The sequence below is a fragment of the Anopheles coustani genome, chromosome 2 (genome assembly GCF_943734705.1).
Source record: "Anopheles coustani chromosome 2, idAnoCousDA_361_x.2, whole genome shotgun sequence".
NCBI classification, from domain to species: domain Eukaryota; kingdom Metazoa; phylum Arthropoda; class Insecta; order Diptera; family Culicidae; genus Anopheles; species Anopheles coustani.
The window spans coordinates 30,308,911-30,318,948 of record NC_071289.1 but is presented as its reverse complement, the minus strand read 5'-3'; the positions used below and the strand labels follow the sequence as shown (position 1 = coordinate 30,318,948).

At 49.7% G+C, this 10,038-nt stretch overlaps 4 protein-coding genes across 4 annotated transcripts; 3 read left to right on the top strand and 1 right to left on the bottom strand.

Moving 5' to 3' along the window:
- The first annotated feature begins 128 nt into the window (after positions 1-128).
- On the top strand, positions 129-2,386 carry LOC131266450 (gamma-tubulin complex component 4 homolog). Its single transcript, XM_058268982.1, has 4 exons — positions 129-194; positions 274-725; positions 787-2,181; positions 2,241-2,386. Exons 1-4 carry the CDS (start codon positions 129-131, stop codon positions 2,377-2,379), a joined length of 2,052 nt encoding a protein of 683 aa, XP_058124965.1. The 3' UTR covers positions 2,380-2,386.
- Positions 2,380-3,652, bottom strand: LOC131266452 (protein arginine N-methyltransferase 6). The gene is made up of 3 exons (XM_058268983.1): positions 3,553-3,652; positions 2,610-3,493; positions 2,380-2,540 (listed from the first exon to the last, which is right to left on the bottom strand). Exons 1-3 carry the CDS (start codon positions 3,610-3,612, stop codon positions 2,417-2,419), a joined length of 1,068 nt encoding a protein of 355 aa, XP_058124966.1. The 5' UTR covers positions 3,613-3,652; the 3' UTR covers positions 2,380-2,416.
- Positions 3,653-4,015: 363 nt separating this feature from the next.
- LOC131263187 (transcriptional repressor CTCF) lies at positions 4,016-7,899 on the top strand. Its single transcript, XM_058265350.1, has 4 exons — positions 4,016-4,323; positions 4,623-4,799; positions 4,905-6,480; positions 6,550-7,899. Exons 1-4 carry the CDS (start codon positions 4,117-4,119, stop codon positions 7,674-7,676), a joined length of 3,087 nt encoding a protein of 1,028 aa, XP_058121333.1. The 5' UTR covers positions 4,016-4,116; the 3' UTR covers positions 7,677-7,899.
- Positions 7,900-8,174: 275 nt separating this feature from the next.
- Positions 8,175-10,038, top strand: LOC131262707 (galectin-6-like). The gene has a single exon (XM_058264767.1). It carries the CDS (start codon positions 8,351-8,353, stop codon positions 9,626-9,628), a length of 1,278 nt encoding a protein of 425 aa, XP_058120750.1. The 5' UTR covers positions 8,175-8,350; the 3' UTR covers positions 9,629-10,038.

Genomic DNA, 10,038 nt, shown 5'->3' with positions numbered 1-10,038 from the left:
TTTGATAATGCTATAAAACTTTTCGCCCGGCGCAGAATGCTGTCAGTTCAGACTATCTGTCATTTTGCCGTTGTTTGCTGTTTATATACAATTTTCAGCCCGCGCGCGAGCCGGACGGCCAGCTGAAAATGATTCACGATATTCTGTTCACTTTATTCTCCTCCAATGCCGAGCTGCCGATCGAAAATTTTACGGTAAGCCCGAAACAGTAGTTTTAAAAACATTTTACAGTGATCGAATGTTTATATGAATACTTTTTGCCCGTACAACAAGATCCCCGAAGTGGCATCCACCTTCTTGCACCCGGGTGAAATACACATCCTCGAAGAGCTACTACGCATTGCCAACCAGTATAAGGAGATCAAAAAATTCATACAGCAGTATGGGACACTGACGGCTGGGCTGCTGAAACCGAAGCAACAGAAACCCACGGAGGAACCGCTTCCGCAGGGTCTCTATCTGCAGGCGTTCGTCGATGGGCTGGAGCTGGTGGTAAAACCGTACCGAGATCTGGCGGTCGAGCTGGAGGCCAAGTATCTCAAGCGGCCGAATCTTTCGCTCATGTTCATCTTTCACCAAGTAAGCCAGTATCGATCGTTGTTTGGGTTTCTTCTGCAACTCGTTAGCGGCGTGGTGACGCAAAGGATTCACGGGTGCGCCTTGCTGCCCTACCTGCAGCAACACTGTCTGCACGGGAACGATGCAAACTATCAGGCGGTCAAAACGTAAGTGGATCGAGGCTGTGGCCAGTACGTTGTGAAATAATTTCCATTCTTACGATTTTAGAATTCAAAAGTCGGTGTACGTCATCTTCCTGAAGCAACTGTACGGTTGGCTAATGCACGGCAAGTTTGTCGACCACTACGGCGAGTTCTTCATTCAGCAGGTGGAAAGCAACCCGAAGGGATCGATCAGCACCGGTGGCCTACAGCAGCGCACGCAAACATCCGTCAACACGTTCTCGGACAGTGCGAGCATCAACTCGGAACTGTGGCGGTACGAAATCCGTCGTGAGATGCTACCCTACTACTTTCCAGCCAGCTGGGCCGAGAAGGTCCTGTTCGTGGGCCAAACGGTGCTGATGTGTCACTTCGACCCGCGGCAGCATACGATCGATCGGGGGGCGCGGCGAGCCCCGATCGCCGGCCGTAGGACGGGCGGATTGTCGGCGGCCGCGAAGGACAATCTTTGGGGCGAACAGGAGCAGGAACTGTTCCGCAAGTTTCACCAGCTGCAAAACGAAGAGAATCTCAACGTGACCAAGTTCGAGCATCTGGTTGACGAAATCAAGGAGCAAGTGACGATGCATATGTCGGTCATCGTGGTGGAGGAGGCCGACCTGGTACGCCAGCTGCGCTTGATGAAGGATTTCTTTCTGCTCGGCCGGGGTGAACTGTTCTCCGAGTTTCTCGTACAAACGCAATCGCTCAAGCTGCTCATCGGGAAGGAGATCAACGATGGAACCGCCCGTGATCTTAACCGTGCCCTTCAGCTGGCCGCCAACAGTATCAACGTCGGGGAAGACATCGAACAGTTTTCATTCGAGCTGCCCGGGAACGACGAAGTGGAGGAAAGCATTTGCTACGACACCAAGAGCGCCATCGGGAACATAATGCTCAAGTATAAGGTCAAGTGGCCGTTGCACCTACTTTTTTCACCCAAGATTCTCGACCGGTACAACGAAATGTTCCGGTTTCTGTTGCGCATCAAAAAGATCCAGCACGATCTGCTGCAGATCTGGTCGTATCAGCGTGAAAAGCGCATCAAACACAACTCGGACGTGGTGCAGCTGCGCAACAAGTTGATGTTTCTGATCAACAACCTACAGTACTACCTGCAGGTGGACGTGCTGGAGAGCCAGTTCGCCATTCTCCTGGGGGTAATAAGCCACACCACCACCAGGCCGGCCGACTTCGAACGGATTCAACGAGCGCACACGATATTCCAGGTGAATGTGCTCAGCTTATGCTTCCTGCTGGCCAGTTCAAGCGCTAGCGAACCATCTTCCTCACTCGGCACAACGACCACCATGGCCGGTGTGATACAGGTGCAGGAAAATCCGGTGCTCACAATTCTCGATAGTATCCTTTCGATCGTCGATCGGTTCTGTTCGTTCTGCATGCTCTGCAAGGATCCGATGACAAAGATGGAACGCCAGGAGTTTGTAACCTACGAGCAAGGGTAAGTTAATGGCACGTGCAGTTCTTCCGCCGTAGGTTAATGTTTAATTTTTCTTCCAGGTTCATGAACCACGTCGATTCTCTGTTGAAGCTTCTCATCGGTCTCAAGGCGGGCCCTAGTAGTGCGCCCTTATCTCAGTTATTACTTCGCCTGGATTTCAACCATTGGTTCAGTTCCAACACACAAACAACTGCTTAGTTGGAGTTCCTTGAACGTTCGTTTATTGTCCGCCTGGTTACCCATCGACCTGCATTGAGTCGAGATGGGCTTTCATTAAAATACACTTTGTCATCTGACATTCGCATGGTAAATTGTGTTCCTCTGTCTCCGCATCCAGGAGAGTCAGCTGCAGATCGTACCTAAAAATGAAAATTTCTCAAATTACAAGGAAATTATATAGAAGCTTTTTTTGTTTGATTCGTTTCTACCTCCGGTTTGTGTCCTGATTGCGTGTCATGGTTAAACTGAACGCCACCGGGTCTCGTGCCTCCAGCTCCTCACACGCCTGTTCCGGAAGCAGAATAACCGTCTGCTTCCAGTGCGTCTCCGGGGCGGATGGGTTCGTGGACAGTATCACTTCTGAACTCATCTGCTCATCAGACTCTGCCGCCGGAAAGGTGCAATCGAACCATATGCAAAACCCCTGGAGTTTGCCCTCCTTCTGTGCAACGAGTACTTCCTTCGCCTCGATACTGTTTAGCTCCTCGCTGGTAACTTCCTTTAGGTCAAGCCACGTCATAACATGGCCTTCGTGAAGCAAATGTTCCGACGCCACAGTCAACACCTCGGGCTTGCTGGAACATTGCTCACGTAACGCCCTTCCGAAGCACTGCATGCTAACGCCGGACAGGTTCTCCCACCGGTCAAACCGGGACGGTACGCTGCACGGTGCAATGTAAATGGTGGCGGTGTTTGGAAACATCAATCCGTGCGGTTTAAGAAACTTGTCCCGCGCGTACAGCACCGAATCGAGCATACCCTCGTGGAGCAGAAAGAATCCCATCCATTCGGAGACAATTATGTCCACCCGCTCGTCGTTCGGCAGGCGAAACTCTTCGACCTTGCACTCGCTCACCTCAATCACCTGTTCAAATCGGTTTTCCTTCACCACGGCACGGGCCAAGTGGGCCAGATTGGACGCTTCGACCGCATACACTTTGCGAGCACCCGCCTGGGCGCAAAAGAGGGAAAGGATTCCGGTGCCAGCGCCAACATCTAGGACGGTTTTGCCAGCAAACAGTTGCCGGTTGCCCAAGATTGCGTTTTGGTAGGCGGTTTGTCGGGGTTCGTCCGAGAGCATCAGCTCGTGAATCTATGGAAAAGGGGTGTTCTTACAAACTGCCGACTTTTAAGAGACACTTCGCAGGATACCTTAAGATCTTCATAGCTATCAAAATATGCTCCACAATCAGCTTCTCCCGTAGTGTCCATGATCGTGTGCAGCGTAACCGGCGACCGACGAAGCACGTTGTTTTTCCGAACGTTGTTTATGTTTTTAATTTACAATTGTCAAATCAACGTTCGCCAGAAAAAGTATCAAGCAGATTCATCAACAGATGGCGCTAGAAAGCGTATCTCTCATTAAATTAAATGCTGTTTTAATTAACAAAATCTCAACAATCTACACGATTTAATGACTTTTTGATATTTTACTTATCATAGCAAATGTTCTTTTTTTAAATTTATGCACATTAATTGTAAAGCAAAAGTGGTTCTCCGTTTTCGCCCGTTTTTTTGACAGCTGCAGAAATTACCTGCGCCATCTACAATCGATCGATCGCACTCAATCCAATTGCTTCAATTCAGTCTGTGTTCTTACCTGCTGCGGAGCGGTGCATCGGAAGGTTCCTGGTTCGTGTGTGTTTTCCCCGTTTGCTCGTCTATAAACGCGCAGTTTCCCAGTGCAGGGTGTGAAACTAGTTAAATTCAATCACCATGGATCAATCGGGTGACCGTACATTGATCGCGGTGGATGTGGTGGACGAAGCTTTGCGTCCCCAGCAGCTGAAAGCGAAGCAAATGTGCCGCCTTTGCCTAGCGCAAGATGCACCTTTGAGCTCGATCTTCACTCCTCAAACCGGCCCTAATCGGACGCCACAAACGCCACTTTCGCTGCAAATAACGGCTTGCGTTTCGATTGAGGTAAGTGCGTAAAGGAGTAAATCATGTTGCGCTCGTCTCGCGGAATGCAGAATCTGGCTGTAGATTGTGGCATTTTGCGCGTAAAATGAAAAGTTTGTGCTCTCGCTAGCCACGGCTTCTTTCGAGGAGGAGGGAGCGAAAAAAGTAGCAAGCTAAAACAAATATGGCGGCAAACGCGGACACATTCGCTCGTACCGACTGGGCGAATTTCGATGCCATAAAAGCTAAATGTTGCAACGGAAAATGAGCGTTTGAATGCTGTTGATTGTAATTTCTATTGTTTCTTTTTCCTACAACAGGTTTATGCTGGCGATGGTATGCCGGGGGTGATCTGTCACACCTGTCGAATTTTGCTAAACTATCACTATCAGTTCAAACAAATATGTCAGACCGCTGATTCGCAATTGAAACTGTTTCTCACCACCGGAATTTGGCCAGAAAAACTTTCCTTACCTAAGGAATTGATTTCTTTCGCTGTAAGTAATATTCTATCAATATTTACAAAAATGTCTATTTACGTGCTATAAAATGCACATTTTATAGTCACGTGTTAACATGTACAAATTAAATTTTCTTTTCAGGCAAACGTAAAAGATTCACAACACAAAGCAAATCCACGTGCCAATGCAACGATTAACATCATTAATGCTTCTTCTGGCGGCGAGAGTGAATCCAATAGAGAAAGAAAGATCAATATCATCAAGCTGAGTCCAAATGATTTGAAAAATTTGAAACTTTCCCAACGGATTGGGACGACAGGCTATCAGGGAACGCCTCCTGCAGGGACAATGAAGCGGGACCAAAGTGTCGTCTCGGTGTCCACCCCACTGTTGACATCGACTCCGATGCCGAAACGCGACGCACCGACTAAAATGGCAAAGCAGCAGGGTGTACGGCTCCAGTATCACGACGAGCAGAAATCACCTCCCGCCCAGCAAAACAAGGATCAACCGTTGGTGAAGCAAAACTTAAAGTCTCCTGTCATACTGAACAGACTAGCCAGCATGGCCAGCAAACGGCAGAACGTGAAGGAAGAATTCGTCACCACCGGCGATGGAACGGTGGAGATGATACTGCAGTTCGAGCCGGAGCCGGTTGAGTCACCGGAACAGGAAAATATATTCCCATGCACCGAATGTCCGCGAACATTTAAGCTGAAGCAGCTACTGGATCTGCACAAGATAAACCACAAACGCGAGCGAAACTTCCCGTGTGAAGAGTGCGATAAGCGTTTCTTCAGTAAGTACGATCTGGCCAAGCATAGGGCAACGCACACCGGCGAGCGCCCGTACGGGTGCGTGATCTGCGGTGCGGCGTTCTCCCGATCGACACTGCTGACGCGCCACCAGGCGCAGCACAAGGACGATCTGACCTATCCGTGTGTGTTCTGCGAGCGCGTGTTCGTGTCGCAGGAGGAGCTGGACAAGCACGCGCAGACGCACGAAAAAAATCGTCCATTCGTGTGTACGGACTGCCCGAAAAGCTTCGCCTACAAGCAGGGCCTGGAGCGGCATGCCGCGGTGCACGCGAAGGAACTTCCGCACAAGTGCGAATATTGCGACATGAGCTTCCACACGTCGGCCGCACTGTCACGGCACCTGACGGCACACGCGGGCAGTCGACCGTATCCGTGTCGGCTCTGCAAGAAGTCGTTCATGCTGAGCCATCATCTGTCGCGGCATCTGCGCGCCCACAATACGGCGGGCCAGTGCGAGTACAAATGTAACGACTGCAAGCAGAGTTTCGACGGTAAGAACGAGCTAATTGCCCATTCGGAGGTGCACGCCAAGGAGACACTCGTCTGCCCGCTGTGTCGCGAACTGTTCGAGGATATTGATGAGGTGGTCGCGCATATTCATGAGCATGCCAAGAAAAACCAGTATGCGTGCGACTATTGCGATCTGCTGTACACGAGCGAGCAAAAGTTAAACGCTCACTGTCAGCATGAGCACGCGGATGAGCTTGCGTGCGAATGGTCGGAAGAGCAGCAGCGGCAGCTAAATGAAGAGCAGGCAGCGTCGCGGAAGGAGGTCGCAGCGAACCAACCCAAAGTTGAGGGAGATAGCAAAAGCTTGACGTCTGGCGAAGAGATGAAGACGGATGTGGTACTGGATTCCGAAAATTCGGAAATTGAAAATATTTTCCTTGAACCAGAAGGTAGGTGATGAGGGTTGCCTTTTACTGTTCGACCAATGTTGATCATAACGCCTTTCCTTACGATTTCAGATTACGACACGGCCATATTCATGCAACCGGAAGGGAATGAGCAAGTGATAGAAACATTCGAGGTGAATGAATACGTGGAAGAAACACCATCGGAGGTAAAACCAAAGGTATCTCCGCAAACAAAACACCCGAAGCAAGTGAAGCAGGAACGTCTATCACCGCTTCCAAAAAGCAAAGATATGACCCGCCAGAAGAGCATGGTTGAGTTTTTCAAACGCAATCAGGAGGCGGTGGAAAAGAAGACGGCCCAGCGTAACGTGTCGGAGATGTTGAAAAATTTGCCCAAAGGTGTGACGATCAAGCGGGAGCAATCGGCGCCTTCTTTGACGACCAACCCACCGAAAAAACCGTCACAGCCTATTGTTGTCGAAAAGAAGCAACCGCAAATGATACCGATTGAAAAAGATAAGTCACCCATCCAGGGCTCGTCCAAAGGCACTGCTCAGGCAATGGTGGTGGAACCGAAAAGAAGGCCCGGAAGACCACCGAAGATAGTCCCGAAGGTGGAGGAAAGCGAAGGAAAGAAAGAAAATGTTGCCATAAAGAAGGTTGAACCAGTGGTGATGAAAAAGGAAGAACGGAAGCAGCAGCACACGAAACTGGACGAGGAAATCAAAAAAGTGCTGTCGGACAGGAAATCCACCGTCGAAGGTGGACTCAAACGTAGTGGCACGATGAACTTCCCCAAGACGCGGGTAGGAATAGATGTGCCACCAAAAACGTTCCCAAGTGCTGCCGGAGCGTCCAGCAAGGGTTCGGTATCGATGGTCAGACGATCGTATGCCGTACCACCCTCGAAGGAGCCGATGGCTGGCATAAAGCGACCAGCCGACAAAGAATCCGCAACCGACGAGCCGGTATCGAGCAAACGTTTTGCGCCGGGCCCACAGCGTAAAACTATGAATCCGGCAATGCTCTCTACGTTGCGTAATACGACACAAAAGTCGGCAAAGGCTGGCGAACCCGTGCAGGTCAACGTTGTCCGCACGGTCAAGCGTGAGCCGAACGCGGACGCACCGGTCGAGATGAATGTCGGTGGCAAGACGGTCAAGTTGCAAAAATTAATTTTATCCAAAAGTGAAGCGTTGGCGCTGCAGAAAGCGGGCAAGTTGAAGGGCAAAATTTAAGGAATTTTGGTTTACTTTTTAGAATTCCCACTTATTGTAATCAGTATTTTGAATTTTTTCTCTTTTATTTTTTTATCTGTTTATCTATAACGACTTTTAAGTTTGACTATTTGCTTTTAACCGATTTTTTTCTACCATTTCCTATGTGCTACATGACATCGAATATCCAGGGAGGACCATTGGACAATGTAGAGTTTGAATAAAAATTTGTGTAACAGTTTAAAATGACAAATGCGTTGCGTTTTAGTTGAACGGAAAACCCATTCCCAAGCGAAGCAAACAAAAACTCGATAAACGTACAACGAACTGAAAGTTCAAACTTTTTACAGGTGCTAACAGCTCGAAAACTCGCGTTTGAAACTGCTCGAAAAACAACTTGCACAGCAAAACGTCATCTTTTCAGGGGATTCAAAATTGATAAACAAAAACAGATCAGCGGATTGCAATCGTACACAGAGTTTTCTTCGTCAAAATAAATTGTGCTTCATTTCACGGAGTCTTGTAAAGATTATTACATTAGTCATCATCCGTCGTACTTATTGCGTCGTCCCGCGTTGCCTGTCAGTATTTTTACTTTCGTCTGAAGATAGTTCCTATCTATTTCGCGTGTACTTGTGCACCATTCGACGATGTACGTGAGGAGTTGGTAGTTTGTCGTAGTACGATCGCCTCGAATGGCCGTACTTGCCTTTCTTGTGTTCAGTATTGGCGACGATCTGCTCGCGTACGGAAGCACATTGGCTGAGGGTCGCTGCGGTTCGTTGAAGGAATGCTGGTCGCAGTTGGCCGTGACCCGAAAGGAACGTCAGTTTGAAGCCCTGCTGAAGCGACACTACCCGCCGGACGCTAGCAACGAGGAATCCCTTTCGACACCCGCGGCCGACGATCCGGAAAGTGAACCGGAAATGTCTTCGGAATCTATAGATAGCTGTGACTTCGCCTACCAGGAAGCATTTTCTCCTGGGTCGGTTAGCCTGGACAAGAGCTCATCGACCGAAGTGGTGTACACGGTGGAAAACATCACCGAGGTATCGCCGGGGCTGTGTTTCGCCGTGACGGGCACAATTCTGCTCACCTGTGAACGATTTTCCGTCAATCTGCTGCTGAAAAATGGTGACATCGCGCTTCACTTCAACCCGCGCCTACCCCAGAACTACATCGTGCGCAACTGCCGCGTAAAGGGATGCTGGGGCAAGGAGGAGGTCGCCTCGCCGCTCTCCTTTAACCTCCACCGTGGGCAGCGTTTCAACGTGCAGGTGCTGGTGACCGAGCGGGAGTTTCTTATCTGCGTGAATGGGCGTCACTTCAACGCGTTCAAGCACCGTCTGCCGTACAAGAAGATCACCACCCTGGAGGTGAAAGGGGACGTGCGGGATGTTGCCGTAGATCAGTGCTATATGGAGTACTATCCGCAGCTAGAGCTTGAGCTTATCCGACAGCGGACCCCGGAGGCCCAGCAGATCGACCACGATGCGCTTTCGCTCGTACCCCGCTCACTGCCGGAAGCCGATGGCAAACCGATGCCCTACACGGGCGTCCTCCAGGAGCCGTTTACCGAGGGCAAAAAGCTTCACCTGTACGGCCGGGTTAAGCTGCTGCCCCACTCGTTCTACGTGAACCTGCAGAGCAGCGCGTACGTGTGGCCCCATCCGAACATTCAGTTCCATCTGAACCCGCGCTTCGGAAGTGTCGGCGGACGGCACGTCATCTGCCGGAACTCGTGGATGAACGGCAAGTGGGAGCGTGAGGAGCGGTCGGAAAATATGACCGACTTCATGCCCGGCAAGCCGTTCCACCTACAGATTGCCTGCACGGATACCAGCTATCAGGTGTCGCTGAATGGGAAGCTCATAGCGGAGTTTGTGTTCCGTGATAATCCGCGCACGGTTGAAGCCGTCTACATTCAGGGCGACATCAAAGTATTCGATGTTGTCGTTGAGACTGCCTACTAGATGCAATGCAACAAAAGCAAGCTCAACTCGAACAGCAACAATACGCGGAAACCTTAAGTCTGTTAGCGGTGAGGTAGAAAAGAAGGAAGCTTTGCGTACGATTCCAAAGATTCCATCCCCTATTTAGAAGGATGAACGTGCGCCGTTTTGCTCGCTCATGCGATATACAATACTAGTTGTAGAAGCCATAGAAGGGCAGCTGTTTGGTGCTCTTTTAGTGTGTCAACCAACGGAGGCCAAGTTAACTATTAGAAAGAGTTGAAGTGGTTCGACATGTGTTAGTTTTTATTACTTACTGTTTTTTCTCCCCCCATTTAGGAAGCTTTTGCTTTTCAACCCCTTTGCTTGTTTATGAAATTCGTGCAATTAATCGATACCAAAATGCAGTACAATAAAGTGTTACTGTTAAA

Bases quoted from the DNA above. Each gene is read 5' to 3' on its own strand.
- LOC131266450 (XM_058268982.1), top strand. From the start codon at position 129: ATGATTCACGATATTCTGTTCACTTTATTCTCCTCCAATGCCGAGCTG. The intron at 195-273 runs GTAAGCCCGAAA...CCGTACAACAAG, and splicing joins TGCCGATCGAAAATTTTACG to ATCCCCGAAGTGGCATCCAC. The intron at 726-786 runs GTAAGTGGATCG...TTACGATTTTAG, and splicing joins AACTATCAGGCGGTCAAAAC to AATTCAAAAGTCGGTGTACG.
- LOC131266452 (XM_058268983.1), bottom strand. From the start codon at position 3,612: ATGGACACTACGGGAGAAGCTGATTGTGGAGCATATTTTGATAGCTAT. The intron at 3,494-3,552 runs GTATCCTGCGAA...CCTTTTCCATAG, and splicing joins ATAGCTATGAAGATCTTAAG to ATTCACGAGCTGATGCTCTC. The intron at 2,541-2,609 runs GTAGAAACGAAT...TTTCATTTTTAG, and splicing joins AATCAGGACACAAACCGGAG to GTACGATCTGCAGCTGACTC.
- LOC131263187 (XM_058265350.1), top strand. From the start codon at position 4,117: ATGGATCAATCGGGTGACCGTACATTGATCGCGGTGGATGTGGTGGAC. The intron at 4,324-4,622 runs GTAAGTGCGTAA...TTCCTACAACAG, and splicing joins CGGCTTGCGTTTCGATTGAG to GTTTATGCTGGCGATGGTAT. The intron at 6,481-6,549 runs GTAGGTGATGAG...TTACGATTTCAG, and splicing joins TATTTTCCTTGAACCAGAAG to ATTACGACACGGCCATATTC.
- LOC131262707 (XM_058264767.1), top strand. From the start codon at position 8,351: ATGGCCGTACTTGCCTTTCTTGTGTTCAGTATTGGCGACGATCTGCTC.